Here is a 27099-nt window from a genome sequence, read left to right on the forward strand (position 1 = left end):
TATGTTACCTCTTAGCGCACCCTCCACCGTAAATGAAGGACAATCCTATCCATTTTTCAGGACTCTTGTTGGATTAAATATGATCATGGCATGCATAAAAATCAGATCCATTGTGAGCACGTGATCCACCTTCCACCCTGCTGAGCTTGTGGACCCCAGGGTCTTGGCTATGTTCTCTGTCCTCAGCAACTAGCAGCAGGGCTGGCACAGCATACACTTGACAACTGCTACGTTAAACTAAACTACCAATAAAACAACTCTAAGTAAAAGATGTTAAGGAAATAGACCGTGTGGAGTTATATATATGCATATACTTTATATTTCTTTGCTTCTCCATCCTTAAATGTGCATCTGTGGTTAGGCATATTGTTGTCGTTCAGTTGCTAAGTCATGTCCGACTCTTTGTTACCCCATGGACTGCAGCATGCCAGGTTTCCCTGCCCTTCACTATCTCCTAGAGTTTTCTCACACTTATGTAATAAGCATATTACATTCAAATAAAAATTAAGGTTATTCATCAAGAATATATTGCCTGGCACTGTCATAAAAAAAAAAAAAAACAAGCACTGGCTGGGCAAAAATCTTTGCAAATGATGTATCTGATAAAGCACTTGTATTCAGAATATATAAAGAACCCTCAAAACTCAATTTAAAAAATTGGGCAAAGGATTTGAACTAAGACTTCTCCAAGGAGGCAATGTGGGTGGCAAATTAGCACCTGAAAAGGTGTTCAATATCATTACCTGTTAGATGAATACAAACCAAAAGCAGTGATACAAATGCATCCTTATTAGAATGGCTAAAAAGCAAACAAAAAATCTGAGAAGGTAGCACACCTGGAACTCACTTGTTATTGGCGGGAAGGCAAAATGGCAGAGCCGCTTAGGAAAAGAATTGGCAGGTTCTTACAAAGCTAAAGAAAAACCTGTCATGTGACCCAGCAATCTCATTCCTAGGTATTTACCCAAAAGGAATGAAAACTTACATTCATACAAAATCCTGAATTGGAATATTTGTAACAGCCTTATTCATAACTGTTAAAAACTGGAAGCAATCCACATATCCCTCAACTTAAGCATGAATGGATAAACAAGATGTCTTCTATTCATATGAAGGAACACCACTCAACAATAAAAGCACTGAACTACAAATCCATGGAACAACACAGACTATCTGCAAATGCATTACGCTAAGTGAAAAGGGCAGATTCAAAAGTCTACACAATGGGTCATTCCATTTCTCTGACATTCTGGAAAAGGCAAAACTAAAGGGACAGAAAACCTATCAGTGGATGCCTGGGGTGAGAGACAATTGACAAAAAAGGGATATGAGGGCATCTTTGGGATGGTGCTTACACACTGTGCTTGTCAATGCTCAAATAGCCGGAGCAGAAAAGTGGATTAAAGGACTTTACTTACAAAAGACAGACGCCCTTCTCAAGAAAAAATGCTGGCATTACAAACAAAATTGAGTACGACTACCTGAGATGATTTCTTTGCAAACTGGCAAGAGAGACAGAGGACTAAGCTAAAGGACCTTCAATCTCCTGACACCTTGTGTACAATACAAAACCCCCGCAGAAGACCCCAGACTGTGTTGCAGTTCCTATCAGCATGACTTTTGCCAAATTTCCAACGTGAGGACCTAACGTACCTTCACGATATCTTTTTCTTTCATCCAGGATGGGAAAGCGAGGCCCCGGCTGAAGATCTGAAACAGCACCGACCTCAGGGCATCATAGTTGTCTCTCCTGACTTGTCGAACACATTTAATATGCCGCCGCCAAAAGAGCTCCTCGTAAGCCTATTGGCACCAGAGGAAAAAGCTGTTCTTAATTCCACTGGACAAGAGACTAAAGGAAGCTAATTCATGGCATCTTTAGCAAGGCACTACAGAAACAGAACCAGTATGGGTTATGAATGTGACCATGTGTGATTTTCAAGTGGCTTTTGTGTGTACAGAGTCCATGTGATGCTATTTTAGTTGATAACTTCCTGGAAGCCCAGTCAGGGAATGTCATTGTGGGGAGAGGATGGCTACAACCTGACTGCAGTAAAAACTATTATATGTACTTTTAAGTCCATGCTAAAGAGTAATTGGGAAGTACTTCTTTTTCCTTTTTGACTTTTTTTGGCTTTTGCTAGTGACAAGGTTGGACAACACAGCTGGGGATATTTACCAAGACTGGTCTGATGGAAAGTTCTAAAAAAAACCCTCAACATATTTTATGTCAAGGTGCCTGATCCCTTCAAGGACAGAAGTCTCCAATGCATGTGCAGATTAAAAATATATCTTTATTTGGTTGCGCTGGCTCTTAGTTGCAGCATGTGGGATCTAGTTCCCTGACCACGGACTGAACCCAGGCCTCCTGCACTGGGAGTCTTAGCCACTGGACCACCAGGGAAGCCCCTTGCAGATGTTTTAATACTCCTGGCCAGGAGAGAGCTGAAGAGGGTACAATGCTCAAGTGTCCTGAAATTACAGGCCTAATTTACCCAAGTCCTCGAAGGCCCCAGTGCTAGGTGAAAGGTCTGAAGGTGATGCCTAGCGGCTGTTTGGCTTTTAACGGCAGCCATGGTTGTTCCTGGCTCCATATTTGGTAAAGCATAGTGGAATGCAAGTTTCCTGATTTTTACACACAAATTCTCCATCCACCACGACCTGAATAAACAGACACACACCTTCCTCATCAGCTTGGCATGGGGTGTCTCTCCTTTCCACTCTCTTGCACAATAACTGAGTAAATCAACTTCCGCCTCCACGCTGAGGTTCCCTGAACCAAACCGAAAATACACGGCAGTGAATTTTCCCTTCCCTTTCCCTTCTTGAACCCTCTCTTAAAATAAGGAAACACAGGTGTGAAAATATTTACTTTTGAATCTTCTCTGCAGATATCCAATCCACCTAAAAGATAAATGGAAATAGTAACATCAAAATTCTATTTTTAACAGCAAGGGCATTTCTGAAATTTAAAGATGACAGAGCCACATACCATTTCAGCCGGTGCCCTAAATGCAGATGCAGCCTTCTGAAATAGCAGAGGATGGCTGCCAAGAGCGAAACTGCCAAGGTCACCGACCCCTTCACCACTCTCCACGCGGTATCTAAGGCTTGGCTGGTGACTAGTGTCCAGGTGTGAACTTGGTCATTTCCTACAAAAATGTAATAATAATAATAATACTATAGCACACAGGGAACTATACTCAACATCCTGGGATAAACCATAATGGAAAAGAATATAGAAAGGTATGTATATATGTGTATAACCGACTCACTTTGCTGTACAGCAGAAATTAACACTGTAAATCAACTAGACTTCAAAAAAAAAATCATGAAGTACAATTACACAAGCCTGCTTTATTTAACGGAGAAGGCAATGGCACCCCACTCCAGTACTCTCTGCCTGGAAAATCCCATGGATGGAGGAGCCTGGTAGGCTGCAGTCCATGGGGTCGCTAAGAGTCGGACACGACTGAGCGACTTCACTTTCACTTTTCCCTTTCATGCATTGGAGAAGGCAATGGCAACCCACTCCAGTGTTCTTGCCTGGAGAATCCCAGGGACGGGGGAGCCTGGTGGGAGCCTGGTGGGCGACGGGGTCGCACAGAGTTGGACATGACTGAAGTGACTTAGCAGCAGCAGCAGCTTTATTTAAGGGGAAGAAAATACACTGGATAATTCTACCTGTAAAGAGTCATCACTGATTTAGATAGACATTTTTAGAGCATTTAAAAATTCAATCTAAATATTGAATAATCAGTGTCATACATATCTTTGTCCTACAAAATTCAAGAGGAACAGGGAACATAAAGAGCATGGGTTTCAGAATATAAAATCCATCTTCCCCAGCTTATTCAGCTGTGTGATGATGGGATCCTTCACTTCTTTGACCCTAGATTGTCTTGACTATAAAATGAGAGTCAAACTACTGACCTCGCTGGACAATGAGGAAATGAAATTAGTTAAGAACCAGCACAGTGCACCGCACCCTGTGTAGAAGATCTGTTAAATCCAAGAATGATCAAGGGGGTCTGCTCAGCACCCAGCCCTAACCCCGGGGACCTCAGGCCGTGCCCCCTCCACCTTGCCCATGCTGATACTTCTAGGTCATGACGGGCCATGACACAGGGCATCACCTGAACCCAGGACGAGGCTCAGACTGCAGGCACGGAGAGGGACATCGTTTCCAGAAAGGGGGCCACTTAGATGTGTGTGGACGTAGGTGTGCAGCTTACAGGGTCCACTACGATTCCTGTGACCAGAGGGATAATTCATTGGCCCAGAGAGCTCAAACTGGGAACTTGCAATATTTTACTATCTGCAACAGATTCCGGATTGTATTATGTTCGAAGATGTAAAATGCCGAAGTACAAATAAGGAAGAGAACTTTTGGATAGTCGCCAAACCTCCTGGGGTTCACTGTGAAGCAGTTCCCTCCCTTAGTAAAAAAAAAAAGTCCAATGATTAACTGGAGTCAAAGCCTCATGGATTTGGAATTTACAATTTTAATCATAAGCAATGAAGTTGATATACATTCTCTAGAAGGAAATATATATACTCTCAGTAAAGAAAGGCTACATCACATACCCTTTAAGATGTTTCCCCCATGCTAACATGCTAACAAGTAACTATGGACAAATACATTTTCAAGAGCAGGTGCATATCTGTTCAGAACAATTGATTAGCTGCTAATTATATATTTACTCTTGCCTAGACATTTATGACTAGAGTAAATATATAATTAGCAGCTAATCAATTTTCACTTTCATGCATTGGAGAAGGAAATGGCAACCAACTCCAGTGTTCTTGCCTGGAGAATCACAGGGACGGGGGAGGCTGGTGGGCTGCCGTCTATGGGGTCGCACAGAGTCAGACATGACTGAAGTGACTTAGCAGCAGCAGCGGCAATTTATGAAAAATTTTAATGAACTGTTTCAAAATGTAAGCTGTAATGCATTTGCACCTATAAGGTAAGATTTTTACTAAAAACTCTATGGTATTCCTCTGAAAGGATGTGTATGTAACATCACAGTAAAAAGGCGGATCATCGTATGTGCACATAGTCACTGACTGGTTGATGAGCGTTTGGATTGTTTCCGCATCTTACAAACATTCCCCTCCACCAGCCCTGTGGACTCATTGTGTCTTTTAGGATAATTTCTAGAAGAGGGAACTCTGGGTCCAGATGTGTGCACACTTTCAGGTGTGACAGATGTTGCCAGGATGCCTCCCGAAGCAAACCGTCGGTTAACACTCCCACCACAGACGAGCCTCTGTTTCCCGAAAGCCAGGACTGGTGATGCTTTTCTCACAGTAACAGTCACCTTTCTTCTTCCATGAAGAGCCTCTTAGAGCAGCGGTCCGCAACCTTTTTGGCACCAGATTTCATGGAAGAATTTTTTTCCACAGACTAGGGAGGGGGGATGGTTTGGGGATGATTCAAGCACATTTACTGTGCAGTGTATTTCTGTTATTACATCAGCTCCACCCCAGATCCTCAGGCATTAAACCCTGGAAGTTGGGGACCCCTGTAGAGCATCTGCCTACATCCCACTGGGTCGTCCTGGTTTTCTGTGGACATGGAGTGCTTCCAGGCCCTGGGCCGGAGCCTCCATTGGGCACGGCTCTCATTGGTGACGGACTCCAACCAACATACTCCATTCTTAAAAGGTACTGCCCTGCCCCTCGGGGCATTTGAGACCCCTGAAATGGGGGTTTCTCCTGAGCCTGAGCCCTCTCAGCAGCTGCCCGGGCCTCCGTGGGGACCCACTGCAGACTATGGTCACCTCACACCCACACCTGCACCCACACACATGGACTTCCCTAGCCTCCTGCCCTAATCCTCAAAATTAAACCCCGCCTCCAAACTTGGAGAAAGGACGATCTGATCAACTTATCAGAAAAAATCATGTGAGGCCTAAACAGCCCCTTCTCAGGAAAAATGGGAACAGCAGCCTAAAGTCCTTGTATTCACTCGGCCCAGGGCACCCACAGGTGTCAGTCAATAACTCAGACCAAGAAGGGCCAGGGAGTGGACCGTGGGCGCTGCTGTGGGTACCAGCAGGACTCGGGCCTGCGGCTTAGAGACGACCGGAGGTGTTCATACAACTTCATACGCAAACATTAACAGGAATGCGGCTTCTCAGTCAAAGGAGAGGAAACAGTGTTTTAGTAGGAAAAAGTATGATTTTTAATTAAATTAATTAAAAGAGCTACAATTTGAGCTTCGTGTCAGACTCTGTGGCAAGTGTTTCATAGGAATTGTCTCATTTGCTCCTGCCCTGATCCTGTCGTACATGGGGTGGGGGACTCCATGTTCCAAAGTGTCTGTTCCTTCACCCCAGGGGGCAGGGCAGGACCCCCAGTGCCAGGATGCAGGGAGCGCTGTTACCATTACCCTGGTAATACCCGCCTCTTGGAGCTGCTAGACAGCTGAAGGCTGAGCTCGCAGTCAGGTGCACAGGAAGTACCCAGCCCATGTTCATTATTATTTTATCACCTGAGGACACTTCAAGGGAGAGAAAGATTAAATAACCCGTAAAGCTGGAGTCCAAACCTGGGCAAGGTCATGCTGGACACCGTATCACTCCCCTACCTGCCTCTGAAGGACAGAGCTGAGTGGACCCTTAATCAGCTCTGCTACAGCAAGTGGAAAATAGACTCTTTAAAAAGAAAATTAAAAAAAAAAATTATCCTGTAACAGGATTACAACTCCAAATGACAGACACAGAGGAGAACAACACAAGTGAGGCGCCGAGCAGAAGACTATCATGATCACAGCTTTGACGATCTCGTGAGTCAGATCTCATTTCCCCAAAAGCAGCTGAGAGGGGATAAGATCTTCCACATCAGACTCTTCCTGGGATCCCCCGGGCCAGCCAGACAGACGGAAGTCAGCACCCGCCCGCCCCACTTCCCCTCCACTACCCGGCACCCTCACAAATGAGCTGGCCTTCGGGGGGAGCCCCCTGGACTAACAGGAAAAGAAGTTCCACTATCAGGAACTTAGTCTTTCAACATAATCAACAGAGGAGGGAGAACAAGGGTCAGAAACAAGGGGAACTAGGGGGCAGGGCGGGGGGAGGCTGGCAGTGAAGAAAAGTGAGCGCTGCCAGGAATTATGGATTTGATCCTTTTTAAGGCTCATCAAGAGATAAAAATGAGATTCCTTTAACACTTTTGGGCTGGACCACCTGGGTGGTGGCTGAAAATGAGGCAATATATAAAGTATGGGGCATTTCTGTGATGCTGGAAAGTAGGTGAACTAGGTCTCATGCGTTCCCCACAACCCCATCCCCAGCATTACCACCTTCGGAGACCCCATTTCCCCCAACACACACACACACACACCCCCCACACACACACACCCACACCCACACACACACACACACACACACACACACCCGGAAGGAACACCCAGGGAGCTGCGATCTCCTTGGGTGACGATGCCAGAGCCTCCTGCAGCCCAGAGTGTGGCCACCTTGACACTAGCATCCCACCTGTGACCGACGAGACCACTAGCTACAACTGAAAAAATTAAAAGCTCCTGGATTTTTTGTGTGTGGCAAAATTCTACTCAGAATTTTTTGTTTCCGTTCACTAAAATGTACTAAAACTGAAATAATTCAAACAGGAAACCAAAAAGAAAAAAACAAACCTGAAAACAAAACTTAAAAAGACACAGAAGAGCCGGAAACTTGAGTGATGACACTGATAGCCCTTTTGCCCTGAGGCTCAGGCTCACTCTCCTGGAGACCCCCAGGGTCTGGCTGGTCTCCTGCCTCCACCCTGTCCACTCCCCTCAGGTCACCCCAGGGCGTCACTCCCCCTACCCTCAGCTCCTCTGCCCCCGGGGCCCACTGCCACCCTCCTGAAGCAGAGGTGGCAGATCAAGGGCTACAGAGTGGGCGTGGGGGGGTTGGGCGGTGGAAGCTAGGCCTAAGCTACAAGACAGAAAAGGCAGTTTAATTTAGATGTTTGGGACAGATCACGTGGTAAAATCACCTTGTTAAAAACTTCAAAGTCCTGCCTTACAGCCAACGGAACTCTGCGCCTTGGATGGCACCGTCAACTCAATGGACACAAATCTGAGCAAACCCCAGGAGACAGTGAAGGGCAGGGAAGCCTGGTGTTGCAGTCCCTGGGGGAGCAAAGAGTCAGACAACGACTGAGCGACCGAATAACAGCCCTTGGAACTCTGCTCAGTGTGATGTGGCAGCCTGGATGGGAAGAGAGTTCGGGGGAGAATGGACACGTGTTTATGTATGGCTGAGTCCCTTCACTGTTCACTTGAAACTAGCAGGACATTGCTAACTGGCTATACTCCAACTAACCCAGAAAGCCAGGAGGAACCAAAGAGCCTCTTGATAAAAGTGAAAGAGGAGAGTGGAAGAAGCTGGCTTAAAATTCAACATTCAGAAAACAAAGATCATGGCACCCGGTCCCATCACTTCGTGGCAAATCGATGGGGGAAAAAAGGAAACAGTGGCAGATTTTATTTTCTTGGGCTCCAAAATCACTGCAAATGGTGACTGCAGCCATAAAATTAAAAGACAGTTGCTCCTTGGAAGAAGAGCTATGACAAACCTAGACAGCGTATTAAAAAGCAGAGACATTACTTTGTCAACAAAGGTTTGTCTAGTCAAAGCTATGGTTTTTCCAGTAGTCATGTATGGATGTGAGAGTTGGACCATAAAGAAAGCTGAGGGCTGAAGAATTGTTGCTTTTGAACTGTGGTGTTAGAGAAGACTCTTGAGAGTTCCTTGGACTGCAAGGAGATCCAACCAGTCCATCCTAAAGGAAATCAACCCTGAACATTCATTGGAAGGACTGATGCTGAAGCTCCAATCTTTTGGCTACCTGATGCGAAGAGAGGACTCACTGGAAAAGACTCTGATGCTGGGAAAGATTGAGGGCAGGAGGAGAAGGGGATCACAGAGGATGAGATGGTTGGATGGCATCACCGACTCGATGGACATGAATTTGAGTACACTCCGGGAGTTGGTGATGGACAAGGAGGCCTAGTGTGCTGCTGTCCATTTGGGTCACAAAGAGTCAGACACGACTGAGTGACTGAACTGAACTGAACTGATACCCCAATACAAAATAATTGTAAAAAGCCCTGAAACTTCAAGGTCAAAAATACTTTTAAACTTAAAAAATACAACAGCTATTTCTATCAGCTTCAAGGCCATATTCTGGTTAATTAGGAGGAGACTGGCCAAGAGAGACCGATGGGTTAGGAAACAATCAGGGAGAGGGGTGGGAAAGGCGCCCCACCCCAGGACATCCCCGCAGGCTCTCTGTAGCAGGGCCGATGGAGGGGTGGGGGTGCCGCAGAGAGGAGTCAACTGAGGCCACGTGGTTCAGTGGACAGGCCCCGGAAGGCCACCTTTCCTGCCCCTCATCCCTTGGTTATTCTACTTCCCACCCTGGGCTGGGAGCTGGACTGGCAGGCACTGATGTGAAAAGACACAGTCTCTGGCTCCAGGGAGTTCAGGGTCCAGTGGCACGATGCCCTGCTGCTGGGAAAGGTTACTTGTCAGCTTGTCTAGGCCCACAGGTTACACGTCCTGGTGTCGGGGCCCCGCCAGGACTCAGAATAACACAGAGTCCTCACACTGTCTGCCCCGGTGGGTCAACTCTCTCAGAGCTGAGTTCTGAGACATAAAGCAAAATGTGGTTTGTTCGTCCAAAGGAATAAATGAAGCAATGTGGAAACAGAATGATAAACACACAGAACAAATCTTGTTAGGTCATCAAGGTTTCCTAATAGTCTGGAGCCCTAGAAGACTGCTGGAGATGTTCAGAACGTCAGCACAGCAGGGTGACAGCCTGGGTTTGTAACAACCAGCACAGCCTCAGGCTCAAGCAAAACCACAGGTTATTTGGTTGTTTCTGTGTCAGTTATGAGGGAGAGAGAACAAATATCCTCTTCACAAATCTTGGAAATGGTGAGCTCCAAAGACTTTCTACACTTTTGGATTTCAGGCATTAGTCCTGCTTAAGAAACAACAGTCTTCCACTTAGTAAAGTTCTATGACCAACAACGACAAGATCAGTATCACTGAGGAAGAGAACCGCCAACGTGCAAGCTTTTTATCTTGAAAGTTGTGACCAGTGAGTCACAGGACCATAGCCCTGTGAGACAACTGACTTCAAGCTAGGTACACAGTCCACATCCCACAGGACTGGGCACGTCTACCCCAGGATCCTTCCTGCCAACCCAGAGTTCAACAAATGCGGCAGGAAATGCTCCTCGCCAACACCAAGAGGACTGTTGAGTTCAGTTGCTCAGTCGTGTCCAACTCTTTGCAACCCCATGAATCGCAGCATGCCAGGCATCCCTGTCCATCACCAACTCCTGGAGTTTACCCAAACTCATGTCCATTGAGTTGGTGATGCCATCCAGCCATCTCATCCTCTGCCATCACCTTCTCCTCTTGCCCCCAATCCCTCCCAGCATCAGGGTCTTTTCCAATGAGTCAACTCTTTGCATGAGGTGGCCAAAGTATTGGAGTTTCAGCTTCAGCATCAGTCCTTCCAACAAACACCCAGGACTGATCTTTAGGATGGACTGGTTGGATCTCCTTGCAGTTTAAGGGACTCTCAAGAGTCTTCTCTAACACCACAGTTCAAAAGCATCAATTCTTCGGCGCTCAGCCTTCTTCACAGTCCAATTCTCACATCCATACATGACCACTGGAAAATCCATAGCCTTGACTAGACAGACCTTTGTTGGCAAAGTAATGTCTCTGCCTTTGAATATGCTGTCTAGGTTGGTCATAACTTTCCTTCCAAGAAATAAGTGTCTTTTAATTTCATGGCAATCACCATCTGCAGTGATTTTGGAGCCCCCCAAAATAAAGTCTGACACTGTTTCCACTGTTTCCCCATCTATTTCTCATGAAGTGATGGGACCAGATGCCATGATCTTAGTTTTCTGAATGTTGAGCTTTAAGCCAACTTTTTCACTCTTTCACTTTCATCAAAAGGCTTTTTAGTTCCTCTTCATTTTCTGCCATAAGGGTGGTGTCATCTGCATATCTGAGGTTATTGATATTTCTCCCAGCAATCTTGATTCCAGCTTGTGCTTCTTCCAGCCCAGCATTTCTCATGATGTACTCTGCATATAAGTTAAATAAGCAGGGTGACAATATACCACATTTTTAATAACATCATAGCTCAGTATCTTCATGTACTGGGCACATCATTAGGTGTGTTCAATGCCACCTATCATTCAAATTTTCTAACCTTCTGGAGGGGGCTTAAAACCCACCCAACTACAAAAACACAGAAACAGTAGGTGGGCTAGGCTCCAGGGATCCCAGAACTCCAATCTCGGCACCCCACCAGGCAGGCCCTGGCCCGGCCCTGGTGGAGACAGCAGGCTGGCAGAATAAGCCTAGGACCCAGTCTTTATTCTGTCATTTTCTAGCTGCAGAACCTCAGATGAGTCAGCCCCAAGAGTCTCCCCAACAGTGGAGACCAACAGTGATGCGGGAGGTTGGTAATGAGACACAGGAAGCCCCGAGTGTGCTCACGACACACAGGCCGTGAATCTGTGCAAGCTGTCAGCTGAGCCCCTCCAAGTGGTCACCATCAGTGTCTCTACGCCTCTGGGGTGGAAACTCACCCCCCGCTGATGGGAGCCCATTTCCTTTTCTGGGGTGTTTCGCCAACGACCAGATGTATCACTATTCTACGACTACAGATGACGCTGCTCTGTAGGCCGGGTACCGATGCCACCACGGTGAACTGGAAAGACCGGATGTTCCTCCGTCCATTCACACCTGGATACTGTCCTCATGTGTCTGCAGCACGACCAAGGCCGTGCAGAGGACACTGGTGGGGGTAACACAGGGACCTGACCTGGACCCAAGCTGGGGGAGACTCCCCCGAGGACGTGAGGTGGGGCTGGGACCCAGAGCCTGGACGGGAAATTGAGGGGAGACCAGCAAGGCTGCATCCCCTTGGGAGACGCTGATGCTGAAGAGCAAGGAAAGCCCTCCCCCCACCCCCCCACCGGATTGGAAGCAAGAGGCTGGCGTGACCAGACCTGTCACCACCACCTGCGTTGTCACTGCTTGGGGTCACGAGGAACATGTCCAAGCCCCCTTCCTCACGACAGCTTCTCAGATTAGTGACCATTTCACAGGGACACAGGATGCTCTGGGCTGGAATTCTACTTGTTCTCTGAGGTCCAAGTCACACCAGCCCCTTGGCAGGATGAATCCCTCCCCCGGTACCCCTCGACCCCACCCCCCACCAACGCTGTCCACATTGCAGGTGGGTTCCGGTTCAGTGTATTCATGACTGTGTCCCCTATGGGCCAGAAAGCCCCTCTGGGGTGAAAGCTGAGCCTTAATTCACTGTGGACCTGGCCACTGGTGTACACGCACTTCATCTTTGAAGCCTGGAGAAAGCAAGCAAAAACCTGAACTTGAACCCACATGCCCCGACTCAAGGTCAGTGCCCCTTGAATTAACTACACAACTGCCTTCCCTGAGTACTTCTCTTCCAAGAATTCAAAACAGTTAACGAGCATGAACTCTGAAGGCAGCTCGCATTCCCACAGTGCCTTTTCCTCTTCTGGCTCAGACACCCCGGTTCTCCCTACCAGGCCTCACTTGACATGGTTTGGTGCGGGGTGGCGGGGTGGGAGGGAGGCCTCTTCACCATCCCTGTGACCCTTTTGGGGACCCACCCCAACTTAAAGTGTGACTGTGGGCTGGAACACACTGTCCTGGGTGTGACGCAAGCAGGGGAGCCATCAACCACGTGACCACTGCTTCACTCTCCAGCGGAGTCAGCAAGCTTTCCATGCAGGGCCAGAGAGGGAAGATTCCAGGCACTGCTGGCCATCTGGCCTCCATCCCACCTGCTCACATCGGCCCCTGGAGGAGTGGAAGCAGCCATCGGACAATACACAGCAGGGCGGTGTCCCAAGAAAACTTTCCTAGGGATGCTGATAAGTTTCACATGTCAGGAAAAGGGATTCCTCTTTTGATTTTTTTTTTTCCCCTAACTATTAAAAAAAATGTAAAGACCTTTTATAGGTTGCAAGCCACAGAAAAATTGAGTGGCCCATGAGCTGTGGCTGACCAGACTCGGTCTCACTGATCCATTCGCATTAATGCAGCCTGTGGCTGTGTTAGTAGTCAGCAGCCATCAACCTGAAGCCCTTGAGACCTGCTGCTCCCAGTCTGCTGAAGGGGGAGAGGTGGGCAGGCGCTCTCATCCCCCGTGTCCCCAAACCTCCAGGTGGAAGAACTTTCCTGGAGGTCTGGTACTGGCCTCTGCCCCTCTCCCCTTGCTCTTTTTTGAAAGTGAAATCATTTAGTTGTTTTCGACATGGACTGTAGCCTACCGGTCTCCTCCATCTATGGAATTTTCCAGGCAAGAATACTGGAGGGGGTTGCCATTTCCTTCTCCAGGGGATCTTTCTTGAAGGCAGGAGACTACCTGACAGCAGGGGTTCAGACTCTCCACTCAGCTGAACCCGCTACTGCCTGCCTGCAGAGAGGGGCCTGGGGGGAGGCCGACTCTCTGGGAGAGAGGCCTGACCTCTGCGGGGTGAGCACACCTCAGGCACTGCCCGCTAACCCACCTGGCCACACCATCTAAGACATAGGATTTTACTACCCAGCTGACATTAAAAAAAAAAAAAAATCCTTGACTCCGGTGTCTACCTATCGGTAAGTTCAGAACCTGGGGAGGGAAGCAAGGGCTTATCCGTATCACGGGGCAAGCTCTCCGAGTCCCAGGAGCTGGCACACATCCCCGCGAAACTTCACACCGCTGGACTCGGCTCACTGCTCCCACCCGCCACGGCTTCTGTGGCGCTCTGTCCCCTTCTTAACTCCTAGACCTTTAAAGATCAAGCTTGTCTTCCATATCCCAACACAGACCATGCATGAAGACATGACCCAGGGAGAAATAAAAGGACACTCTGAGATGAGCCACTTTCACCCTGCAGTGATTTTTCCATTCCTCAGAATCATCTGGCCTCTGTCACTAATGAGTACTAATCCTTCTAATTGGCTTCCCTTCCACCATTTTCGTTGATTGTTTTTTTTTTTTTCCACATGGATGTGTCATTTTTAAAAAATCTTTCAGGCTTTTCTTAGTTGTTGGAAAGACCCACATCCTGGCAGCCAGTGGGGTCAGCTAGAGAGGCCTCTAAACAAGTGAGAAGGCAATGAAGCATAGCTTACTGCACCATCCCAGCCAGAAGCCTCCGAGAGCTGGTTCTCCTGGAACCAGGAACCGGCCTCACCACATGACCCCAAGCACCGCTGGAACTAACTGAGAAGTCGGGCTGGGCCCACAAGTGACGGGAGCTCAGGGCGGGGGCCTCCCTGTCCTCCCTCTCTAGTCTCTCAAGGACCTTCTACCCTAACATGGTCTCTCAGATCTGCTCTCCTAAAAAGAAAGCAAAGGCTTCAAAACAAACCCATCAAACATTACAGAACATCATACTCAAAGTCTTTGCCGACAAAGGTCCATGTAGTCAAATCTATGGTTTTTCCAGCAGTCATGTATGGATGCGAGACTGGGACCATAAAGAAGGCTGAGTGCCAAGGAATTGATGCTTTTGAACTGTGGTGTTGGAGAAGACTCTTGAGAGTCCTGTGGACTGCAAGGAGATCAAACCAATCAACCCTAAAGGAAATCAACCCTGAATACTCATTGGAAGGACTGATGCTGTAGCTCCAATACTTTGGTCACATGATGCGAAGAGCCAACTCATTGGAAAAGACCCTGATGCTGGGAAAGAGAGAAGGCAGGAGGAGAAGGGGATGGCAGAGGATGAGATGGTTGGATGGGATCACTGATTCAATGGGCATGAGTTCGAGCAAGCTCCAGGAGTTGGTGAAGGACAGGGGAAACTGGCGTGCTGCAGTCCATGGGGTCACCAAGAGTTGGACACGACTTTGCGAACGAACAACAACACAAAGTCTATCGACCAGCAACATCCTTATCACCTGGGCATTCCTAAATACAATGGTTGGGCCCCATGGAGGCAGAATCTGTGATCTACAATAGTCCCCGCAAGTCATGTGTTCACCAAAGCCTCAGAGGTGCTACCACGGAGCAGGGAATCGCCCTGGCCCTGGCCCTACCTGTGGAGAATCTCATTTACTGGCTGGGGTCCTGGCGCCTTTTTTAAAAAAAATTCCCAGATGGTTCCAATGCATCCCTGGTGCTGAGAAACACTGCTCTGGAGTCGGGGCTTCCTCCATCCTTGCCTATTTCTGTTAGCTCAAATATATCATCACCTGCCAGTTAATCTCCAAAATTACCCTTAGGGGAAACTGCACAGATAAAAAAAGTCTCCCTGGTCATGTCATCCAACAAGTTTAAGAGCCCCCTGTGCTTTGTACCTCTTTCCCTTTGGCCAAGGCGAGGGGCTACTTTCACCAGTCAGTGGCTGTTTTCCCAAGGCTGGGAGCTACGCCGACCGAAAAAGGAGTTTTGCTGTAATTAATAATAAAGGAGTCCAACTGTATATTAATGTATATTAATGACTAACTGTATATTAATGACCTCCAGGGAGGGTGACCCACTCCTTCTGACTTGCCTGGGACCTCCCCAGTTTCAGCACTGAGAGTTCCTCATCCAAGGACACCCACTGTCCCAGGTAAGCCGGGGTGGGTGCTCTCCCTACCCCCGGGCCTGATCCTGATTCCTCCCTGCTCTCTCACCTCTTCAGACCTCTTTGCTCCAAGATGACTGGCTGCCCTCAGCGTCTCCATCAGCGCTCACCCCTGCCTCCGCGCCTGTCATTGGGACGTACTCGTCTCTGTCTGGGATGCTCCTTACTCTGCTCACTCTCCAGCTCTCGGCTCAGAGGTCACTTCCCAGGGTCAAGCTTCTCCGACCCCATCCCAGCCCCGGCTCTGCTCTCTCACAGCACATGGCGTCCTCTTCCTTCATGGTACTCATCACAGTTTACACAACTGTGTTTGTGTTTGATTAGGGTCTGTCTCCCCATGTAGGTACATGTCTTAGGGACTGGGATTGTTTCTGTTTTCACTCTGCTTTCTTGGGCCCTAGAAACACAGTAGACAGTTCATAAATATTTATCGAATAAATAAAATGAATCAGTGCAGTCAGATCCAGTCCATGTGTCTCCAGGACAGACTGCCAGCCGACCCCAGGACTGTTCACTCTTCTTCCACAGAAACAGAATCTTGACTTTGGCTGGATACACAGCTCCTCAGAATAAAGACTACATTCCACCCTCCCTATGTATGGGTCTAGCCATGTAAAGAGGGGTATATACTCCCAGCCCTTCTTCCTCCCTACCAGCTGGAATGTAGGTGTGATGAATGACATTCAGCAGCCATGTTGGGTCAAGAAGGAGCTGTAGGTGTAAAAGCCATGCAGGATGGAAACAAAGTGGAAGGAGCCTCAGCCTCTGACACCATGGAGCTCCTTCTAGCTCAGGGGAGCCACCTCTAAACTCTGCCATGAGAGAAATAAACTTGATTCACTTCTTCCAGGTTGCTCTGTTATCCTACCACCCTGATCCTAACTGTCTTTATCTTGCCTGTCCCTTCTGGCGTGTAACATGCATGCCAGAAAGGGTAGGCCACCAGTCTGTTTTCCCTTCCCTTAATTACACTCATGTCAATATAAAGCAGGAAGTGAGGCTGTGAAACTGTCACCCAGTGGGATGGCATTAAGGCAGAGGAATAGGTAGGCCCCAGGGAGTCAGGAACTTGACTCTGGGTCTGGTCCTAGATGGCTGAGCAACCTGGAACTCAGCACTCTCCCCTCCAGTCCATTCCCCATCATCCTCCAAAGGTCTCTTCATGTTAACACGTTTCAGAGTTACACAGGTGGAATTGTCACGTGGTGGTACAAGGGACAGGATTTTTAGAAACTGTGAAACAACTGAAGTTAAACTAGACTTGAGATTTTTTTGATTCATGAAAGGTGGCACTGAGAGTGAAGAAGGCAGTCCCTGCCTCTCCCAAAGCTGAAGCCAAAGCAAAGGCTTGGAGGCCAAGAAAGCGTGTTGAGAGGTGTCCACAGCCACAAAATAAAGAAGACCTGGACGTCACCCGCCTTCCAGTGGCCCAGAACGCTGCAGCTCAGGAGGTAGCCCAAATATCCTTGAGAGAGCGCCCCTAGGAAAAACAAACTTGACCACCAGGCCATCATCAGATTCCCTCTTCACCACAGAGTCAGTCTTGAAGAAAGGAGAAGACAACCAGCCACGTGTTTGCTGTGGACATCAGGGCCAACAAGCACCCAGTTCAACAGGCTGTGACACTGACGTGGCTAAGGTCAACACCCGGACCAGGCCTGATGGACAGAAGGTGGCCTGTGCTCGACTGGCTCCTGCCTGTGACGCTTTGGATATTGCCAACAAGATTGGATCATCTAAACTGAGTCCAGCTGGCTAATTTCAAATATAACTTTTCACTATTAAAAAAAAAAAATCAGACTCAAAACATTACTCAAAACTTGCCACAGGCAAGATGCCCTGAGCATGGACAGAAGACACACGAGCCCTCGACAAATGCCAGCATAGACTCTGCCCCAAGACGCCCGTGCCCAGGTCTGCAGGTCTATCATACGTTGACCTGAGAGTACAGCCTTTCCCACAAAGGCCTCCGTGGAGGCGACCCGTTTCTCAAAGGCAGCAAGAAACAAAAGAGGAAGCTTGAGGAGCCTGGGGCAGGCGTGAGGGGTCTGCAGCTGCACACGTGATAGGCCCAAACTGTGAATGCATCAGTGAGGCCCACGTGGGAGACGACGCTGGAATACCAAAGCACGAGGAACAGGGCAGTGCTGCTGCTGCTGCTAAGTCACGTCAGTCGTGTCCAACTCTGTGCGACCCCATAGACGAAAGCCCACCAGGCTCCCCTGTCCCTGGGATTCTCCAGGCAAGAACACTGGAGTGGGTTGCCATTTCCTTCTCCAATGTATGAAAGTGAAAAGTGAAAGTGAAGTCGCTCAGTTGTTTCCTACCCTCAGCGACCCCATGGACTGCAGCCTACCAGGCTCCTCCACCCATTTCATTTTCCAGGCAAGAGTACTGGAGTGGGCCACCATTGCCTTCTCCTAGGGCAGTACTAGGTAGGTGAATAAATGGTGTCTGTACTAGTCCTTGTCCTGACAGTCAGCTGAGAACCCCAAATGGGGTTTAACCAATGTTTAGGGAACAAAACAGAGGGATGAACCCATCTAATAAACTTGCTCTCAGGTTGAGTGATTTTTCTCTCCACTTCAGATTTCAGAGGAAGGAATCAATAGAGCCGAGTCTCTCAGGGCTTCAGGTGCAAAAACTGAGGGACGCCACGTGGATATGAATAATTCCATTGGCTACATCTGCATTTCAAGGTTCCGGGCAGCCTTAGCTATGAACCTAACTCCCAGTTCACCGGTCAAGCAGCAAGTAGAATGAGACGTAGCTGATCCCGCCCGATGGCATCAGCGCCAGCAGCCCTTCACACCTGGATGCTGACTGAGGATCCTCAGCACACTGCCTGGCCATCTCTCCCACTTCCCCCATCCTCTCACCTGTCCTGGCAGCCAATCTGGAGGACACAGAGCACCCAGGTTTCCTGGCCGTTCAGAGCTCTCACAGCAAAGCGGAGGCCCTCCTGGGACCTCCGCCCTGGCAGTCCAGTGGCTGAGCCTCCACGCTCCCGAGGCAGGGGGTCCGGGTTTGAGCACTGGTCAGGAAACTAGACCTCACGCGCTGCAAGGAAGGGTCCAAATGCTGCCCCTGAAAGACCTCGCACGCCGTAACTAAAGATCCTGCATGCTGCAGCGAAGACTGAAGATCCCAGGGGCCGCAACTAAGACCCAGCACAGCCAAATTAAAACAAAAAATAACTTACCAAAGAAAAAAATATTTGAGGCCTTTCTATGGGATTCCCTCATAGCTCAGATGGTAAAGAATCTGCCTCAAGGCAGGAGACCTGGGTTTAATTCCTGGGTGAGAAAGAGCCCCTGGAGAAGCAAATGGCAACCCACTCCAGTATTCTTGCCTAGAGAATCCCACGGACAGAGGAGCCTGGCAGGCTACAAGTCCATGCGGTCGCAAGAGTCGGTTGGACACAACTTGGCAACTCAACAACCAATCACAGGTCAGGAAATATATCCACGGTGTGCCTGGTGTTACTCTAAGACCGGGAAGAAGTTCAGTTCACTTCTCTCAACCTGAAAGATCAAACGTTCTGGGGAACCCTCTCTGGCCTAGCTTAGAGGCAGGTTTACAGGTGGTTGACAGCCTGTGTCCCCGCCCACCTCACCTCCTGAGCCCCTGGGGACGAGGCCTGTGCCCACAAGGCGTGGTGGGAAAGGAGTACAGGTCCACTGTAAGGGGCATGCGAGAAGGCAGGATGCAGGACGCGTGGCTCACTTCCTTTCAAGAGAAAAAGACAGCTGTATTTGATTCACAGTTAACAAGATTTACAAAAATGGGTGGGGCTCCTGTCCCCCACCCCTACCCCACCCCCTGCAATCAGGGCAGTGCCTCCAGGACAGCCTGTCTGATGGGCCAGAGACTGAGAACCCCAGTGTGTTGGGTCCCTTCCAGCTGCCTGGGCTTGACATCTGACGTCCACCTTGACCTTTGAGGTGGGGCCCAAGGCACAGAGTCCACCTGGGGTGCCGGAGCCCTGCAGGCTGGGGCCAGGCCAGGCTGGGAAGGCTCCTGAAGGCTCTGGGGGCTGCAGGCACTGAAACCCCACCCAGGAGGCCAAACCTAGGTATCCGGGGGGCTACTGGTGCTTGGAAGAGGGGCTGGGATTCTGCTTCTCTCTGAATTGGGAGAGGACTCTCCTAAGAAACTGACTTCCAATTATGTTATTTCTCCATCTGCTGGAAGACTGTGTGAGCTAAGTCACTTCAGTTGTGTTCGACTTTTTGCGACCCCATGGACTGTAGCCCACCAGGCTCCTCTGTCTATGGGATTCTCCAGGCAAGAATACTAGAATGAGTTGCCATGCCCTTTTCCCGGGGGCAGACTGGCAGGTGGATTCTTTACCACTAGTGCCACCTGGGAAGCCCGCAGGAAGATTAACCCTAAGATTCAATAAAAAATAAGTAACACGGGGACTTCTCTGGCGGCCAGCGGCTAAGACTTCACCTTCCAACGCAGGGGGTACAGGTTGGATTCCTGGTCAGGGAGCTAGGACCCCAAATGCCTCGCCACCAAAAAACTGAAAGGTAAAATGGAAGCAATATTGTAACAAATTCAATAAACACTTTTAAAAACATGACCCAGGTTAAAAAAAAAATCAGTTACAGGATAAGCAGAGAAAGCGCTAATAAGGTGTTTTAAATGACTATGCATCAACAATTCCACAAACACTTAAAGTCAGAGTCACCTGGTTAAATCAACAATAAGACTTACTATTAAATTCTTAATTCAGAAATTTATTGAGCGTAGCGTTTTACGTGGTATTTCTGGGATTGTTGTTTATTACCTGGGAATCCCAGCAACAGTACTAACAGACAATGGTCCTCAGTCTTCTAGAAATGAACATAAGCGTTTTATTATCCTCTTATTTTAAACATGACGCCACCTGTCTATTCTGGCTCGATTAAATGAAAAAGTAGAAAAATAGAGTGTGACTCGTATAAAAGGTCACTGGAAAAATGAGTACATACACAAAAATTTTTCCCTGTTGACTTAAGGTAAAGTGACATTTAAATGTTTTTCCATTAAACTAATTACAAATCAATAAATGTATACACAGCCTCTGTTTTGAGAACAGATTGTCCTAAGTAACTGAACATTTACCAGAGGATTCAAGGGGACAGGAGAGAAAGGTCAAAAACTCCATTAACTCCTTTAAAAGGTACATAGAGACTTCAAAGCTGTGTATAAAGAAACACACGTGTAGAAGTTTTAGCTCGATAATGGTAACTTTTTCATAATCTTCTTCCGTACATAGACCTGTGAGTTCCCTTAAACAGCAAGGGTATGAAAGTGATAACTCAGCTTTACTTTACAACAGCTTAACTGTGACGAGGTAACCTTGGAAGTAATGGTTTTTCCAATAGTTATGTATGGATATAAGACTTGGACCATAAAGAAGGCTGAGTGCCAAAGAATTGATGCTTTCGAACTATGGTACTGGAGAAGACTCTTGAGACTTCCTTGGAGAGCAAGGAGATCAAACCAGTTAATCCTAAAGGAAATCAGCCCTGAATGTTCATTGGTAGGACTGATGCTGAAGTTGAAGCTGCAATATTTTGGCCACCTCATGCAAAGAGCCAACTCACTGGAACAGTCCCTGATGCTGGGAAAGACTGAGAGCAGGAGGAGAAAGGATGACAGAGGATGAGATGGTTGGAGGGGATCATCGACTCAATGGATATGAGTTTGAGCAAACTCTGGGAGACAGTGAAGGACCGGGAAGCCTGGCATGCTGCAGCCCATGGGGTCACAAGGAGTTGGAAGTGACTTAGCAACAACAACAAGCCTCAGAAACCAGAGTGCTCCCAGTTATCAGTCTGACTGTTTCAGGAAACAGAAGCAGGCGGATAGTTAAGAATCTGTTGTGGGAGGGGCCAGGCTGCCCAGTTTGAATCCTGGCCACCACTTACTAGCTGGAAACTCTGAGGAAATTCCGTGACCATCCTGGGCGTCACAGGGTGGTGGTTGTAAAGATTATGTAACACTCTCCATGAGCAGTGTCTCCGAGTCCAGCACCATACCCGCTGTTACTGTGGCAGGGACAGCCTAGGGGCTGGAGACTGCACTCACCCACTCACAGGAGCCAGGGAAAAAAATGTCACCTTCAAATTCAGCAATTGTGCCAATCAAGAGTTTCTACTGAGCTAAAACACATGGTACCACAGTTTACCTTTTATTTAGTATTTAGTCCATCTCACAGATACAGCAGAGGAGGCAATGGCACCCCACTCCAGTATTCTTGCCTGAAAAATCCCATGGATGGAGGAGTCTGGTAGGCTGCAGTTCATGGGGTCACTAAGAATCGGACATGACTGAGCGACTTCACTTTCACTTTTCACTTTCATGCAATGGAGAAGGAAACGGCAACCCACTCCAGTGTTCTTGCCTGGAGAATCCCATGGACAGCAGAACCTGACAGGCTACAGTCTGTGGGGTCGCAAGAATCGGACACGACTTAGCAACTAAACTTACTGCTACTAAATTTCCCACTGGAGAAGGAAATGGCAACCCACTCCAGTGTTCTTGTCTGGAGAATTCCATGGACAGAGGAGCCTGGCGGGCTGCAGTCCATGGGGTCACAGAGAGTCAGACACGACTGAGCGACTAACACACACACACAGACACGGAAGAGTAGAAGAATAAAAGTGGGACACAAACAGGCCGACATAAATAGCAGCTGTGGACTACTTGCAAAATTTTAAGCATTCTGTTGTGGGCTTCTGGTGTGGGCATGTGTTTTCAATTGCAGTGTTTGTTTTCTTCTTCCTCAGCCTTCAAACTGTTTTCTTAAGGAAAGGAAACCTCTCTCTTCAAGGTTACAGGCAGCTCACAGAGCACGGGAGCCAATCACTCCTCTGCTCCCTGCCACCATGGTCCCTCCCAGGATCCCCTGTGCATGGTTCCGCTCCAGACAGCAAAGGCCTTGAAGGCACAGGCAATGGGACAAGCTGTCGGTTCTCAGCTCCCCTCTGCAGTCCGCTAGGAGGAGCGGCTGGGTGTGCCCTACCACCCTCAGCCTCCACCTGCCGTCGGGCTGCCAGCTCTTCTGATTTGCCCTCTCGCGTGAAACACAGAGATGCTCTGCAGGAAAACTCACCTGCCTGCCCAGGGTGGTACCTGTGATGACCCCAGGAACCAGGCCAGAGGCTGCGTAGGGCGGGTCAGAAAACACCTGCTTCAAACATAAAGTAGGTCACCCCTGAATGGGTCTGGAATAACAGAATCCATGATATTGAGGAATACACATTTTAATGAACAGGAAAGTTAGTTAAATGGGAAAGTGGGGGCATCTAAAAGTTTGTGCAGGGCGCAGTTTCATAATATGGGAATAAAAATAACAACTACCTTCTAGTATAATGCTCACTATAAGAATAGCAGCTAACCTTTGAGGGCTTATTAGGGCCAATGGTTCTAGGCTCTTTATACATAAGAAAGACACAAACAGCACTCAAACATATTAGCCATTACCATTATCTCTAAACTCTTTGTTTAGCACTGGACTCTTTTCCCCAAACAAAATATTACCCAGAACAACATATAAAACAAGAAAAGAAACACAGGTTGTTTACGTGGAGCTGGAGTGAGGGGACTTGGCTTTTGGGCCCCACCCCTTTCCACATCAGACATTTGTGTCCCCCAGGTAAACTCCCAGGGACCACAGGGAGCCCTGTGGCTCCTGAGTACACCGTTGAAAGCTCATTTATTCCCTATCCTTTGTACTAAACAAATGGAAATGGGCCTCAGCAGGAAACCCCAGCAGTGCCCAAACCAACAGGAAGTTAAATACCTTGCATGGTGGCCAGAAGCTAGAGGAGCCCCATGGAGTGGCAGGCATACAGCCCTTCCTCAAACACCAGACCCACCAGGGGAACACTGGGACTGGTGAGCTTAGTTGCGCTTCCCTGCTTCTTCCCATCTTCTGCAAATGACCCATGGTGCCTCTTCCTGGTCTAATATTCTGCTGCTGACAGTGTCTTTCCCATAATACTGGCATGTTTAGTTCATGATTCTTAGTATCCAAATACTTAAAAAGACATAGTTAAAAATGGCTACCAAAAAACTCCTTCCATCCTGTCTGTTCAGTGGGTTTTCTTTTGCTGTTGTCTGTTTTATTACCGGCAAATGATACTTGTTAACATTCACTATTATCTCAAAAGTGAATCTTGGTCTCTTACCAAACAAAAGTCTTAAGGGCAGGTAAAAAAAATCGAAACCAAAAAAAAAAAAAAAAACACCTGTCTCCACCCCAGCTTTGGCAACTGGTTTTAAAACTTTGTCCGTCCCCCATTCCCCACCCCCTCACCCCCAAACATGACCAGCAAAGAAGGGAAAGTATGCTCTTAAGTCCATGGAGGTTATGTTTTGGAGAAAGTTTTCCATAACCTGATCTTTGAATCACACTCTTCCACTGACACACGGACTGCAGTCTCCATGGGCTGGGGCCGAGGAAAGAATTCTCTTTGCGCTCATAGCGCTGGCACACCCTGAACTTGGTGCGTTGGCAGGGAAAATTCCTGGCAACTCCATTAAGCCCAGAGTAAGACATCTTTCCGCCTCTCCAGCTAGCTTTTTCCAGTTGTACCCCTACCTCCACTTCCATCTTTGCTCTCTCTGCCAAAATAAGCCACGGAGAAGGGAAGAAAAATCACATAATAAAAAGTTCAGATGAATACACTCACAGGAAATATTTGGCTAATTCTATAACAATCCAAGGTGCAGAAAGGTTGAAAAATGAGATCGTTCTCCAAACTTTTGGGAGTGGGAGGCACGTCAATCACCAGAAGTCTTGACTGAGAGGGGCTTGATGATCAGCTTAGCGGTGTGCCTTCGTTTTTAGGCACCAGGATCCAGAAGTCCGGAATGGTAGGCGTCTAGGCACACGGTCCTGGGCGGAACGATGTCTAAAACTCCTGTCCTAACTGAGAACCCTGCTGTTTCCCCACCACACCCAACAGTCTGCTGTGTGAAGTAAAAGCTCCTGCACGGACCAAGAACCCCCAGTTAAGAAACTGTCCTAACAATTTCCCATCGAAGCTGCAACAGGCGCGCGCTCTCCCCAAATGCACCGATGGGTGGGTTCTCACCCCTGGGGTGGCTTCCAGGGAAACACGCAAACGGGAACGTGCTCCAAGCTGAGAGGCAGCTCCCCTTCCTCAAATTTGGGGCTCAAAGGAGGGAGGGACACCCCTCTCCCCTCATCCGACGAGGGCGGAGACCCTGGCGACCTGCCCCCGGTGACATTTTTTGCGTTTGTTTGTTTTTGTTTCAAAACCCGGGAGCTTTCTCCGTTCGCTCATCGGGTCTCGACTGCCGCGAAGGTGTGGACCACATCCTCTGCCGGCAAAGCGCGAAACTCGTCCACTTCCCTCCGACAACGACCCAGAGAGAGAGAGAGCTCGGAGGGGACGCCGCCGCTCGTCGGCGCCGGTGAGGCCCCGCCAAACCCCGTCACACCGCACCCCAGATAGAGCCCGCGCTCTCTCTGCCCGGGAACCGGCCAGCGCCGCCTCAGCTGGTCGCTTGCCGCCTCGAGACCCGCACCAGCCTTGCCTCCTCCTGACAGAGATGCGTGCCCCCGACGGCCGCCCCAACCCTGCAGCCGGTTCCCCTCCCTACCCCCCGCGACTCCCCAACCCTCGGACCGCCGGTCCCAGGCCTCCCGACGCCAAAGGCTGCGCCGACCAGGAGAGCGCGTTCCTGGCTGCCCGCCCCGCCGGCCCGGGGCCCACCTGAGGCGTGCTCGCGAGGCCGCTCCCGCTCCTGCGCGGGGCTCTTCCGCGCCGCCATGCCGGCCGCGCGCTGCCGACCGGCGCGGAGCCTCGCCCGCTGGGTCTGACGGACGCGGCGGCCGCCGGCCGGCGCCCGCGGCTCGCTCTCCGGCGGCTGGCTGGTGGGCGCCGGAGCCGCGGGGCGGGGTACGCGGTCTGTGATCCCGCCCCCGGGCGCCCCAGGGGTTCGACGGACGCGCCGGAGTGCCAATGGGAGGCCGCGCCGCGTCGGGGGCGGGGTCATCTGGGCGGGGCTGGATGGATGGGCGGGGCCTCCGCGCCTTTCTGGATTCCCCAGCCCGAGCGGCGGAGAGCCGCTGTGTGCTCCGCTGGGATGTGGGAAGCTACTGCTGGAATGCAGACCCTCGTCTCAGGAACTATCCTAGCAGTGCCACCTGGCGGGATCCTCTATCTCCCTGGAGCTTTATATCGGAGGCCCATTGAGTGGGAAGGAAAGAAGCCTGCTGAGTGGGATGATGTGGGAGAGAGGGTTACCTCAGTGGCAAGGCTGCAGGATTCTTTTCCCTGGCCCAAAGGTTAAGCCGCTAATCGGTCACGGCGATGGGAGGGCGAGACTGGAATCCAGCTGTCGACCCGGGGCCTGACCCACTAGATTGGGCTGTTTTTTTCTGATCTTTATTTCCCCTGACTCAGTGGAATGGTGATGTGCTTACTTAGAACTCAGTTTACTTTCAGTTGCGTCGCTCAGTCGTGTCCGACTCTTTGCTACCCCATGGACTGCAGCACGCCAGACCTCCCTGTCCACCACCAACTCCCAGAGTTCACGCAAACTCATGTCCATTGAGTCGGTGATGCCCCGCAACCACCTCATCCTCTGTCGTCCCCTTCTCCTCCCGCCTTCGATCTTTCCCAGCATCAGAGTCTTTTCCAGTGAGTCAGCTCTTCGCATCAGGTGGCCAAAGTATTGGAGTTTCAGCTTCAGCATCAGTCCTTACAATGAATATTCAGGACTGATTTCCTTTAGTTTACTTTAGGAGAGGTTATCGACAAAATTGATCACCTCTTAAAGTGGTTTAACAGTAAAGGAAAAAATAAAGGAGTAGCAAATAGTAAAAATAAACAGTCCGACAATAGGGAGGCACTCACAACAAGGATCTTTCATCCCTGATTTTATAGTAACATGACTTTTTTTTTTTTTTCCGGAGAAAAAGGAAGAAAATTAAAATCTTGGTGAACACTTCCTCTTTCTCCAATACACACAATTCCAGAGACAAACAGGCGTGCAGGTGACATGGTTTGGCACCTTTTGAAAAATTCCGTTAACTAAAGAACGATGTGGAAAACACCCTGGCATTTTAGGTAGCTCCAGTACTTAGGGCAATGTCTGCAAGTATCCACTTCCCCATGTTCTCTGGTCTTTGGTAACTCCAGGGAAATTCTGAATCAGAGAAACAGCAATTAATGTAGTGCCGGACATTTGCCAATAGCTGACATCAGGCCAGGCACTTTGGTAATCCTTTTATGTATCATTTTACATATTATTTGATCTAATCCTCACACTGGCCCATGAGGTAGGTACTCTTGTTATCTCCAGTTTAAACATAAGGAAACTGAGGCTCAGTAAATGCTAGCGCAGAGTTTAAACCTAGGTTTGATCTCTCCACTGCCCCACCATTCTGCAACCCATGATTCACAGAAGAT

The 27099-nt window shown here is 49.0% G+C and overlaps 1 protein-coding gene across 1 annotated transcript in view; it reads right to left on the reverse strand.

Annotated features, from left to right (window-relative positions):
• Positions 1-25545, reverse strand: part of FAM105A (family with sequence similarity 105 member A) — a 30079-nt gene extending 4534 nt beyond the window's left edge. Inside the window, exons 1-5 of the mRNA XM_018065701.1 lie at positions 25399-25545; positions 2993-3152; positions 2873-2904; positions 2682-2773; positions 1654-1803 (exon numbers count right to left, since the gene is read on the reverse strand). Coding sequence (XP_017921190.1) covers positions 1654-1803; positions 2682-2773; positions 2873-2904; positions 2993-3152; positions 25399-25456 — 492 coding nt within the window. The 5' untranslated portion in view covers positions 25457-25545. The remainder of the gene's footprint in view (positions 1-1653; positions 1804-2681; positions 2774-2872; positions 2905-2992; positions 3153-25398) is intronic.

This window comes from Capra hircus, chromosome 20 (assembly GCF_001704415.2).
Source record: "Capra hircus breed San Clemente chromosome 20, ASM170441v1, whole genome shotgun sequence".
Lineage (NCBI taxonomy): Eukaryota > Metazoa > Chordata > Mammalia > Artiodactyla > Bovidae > Capra > Capra hircus.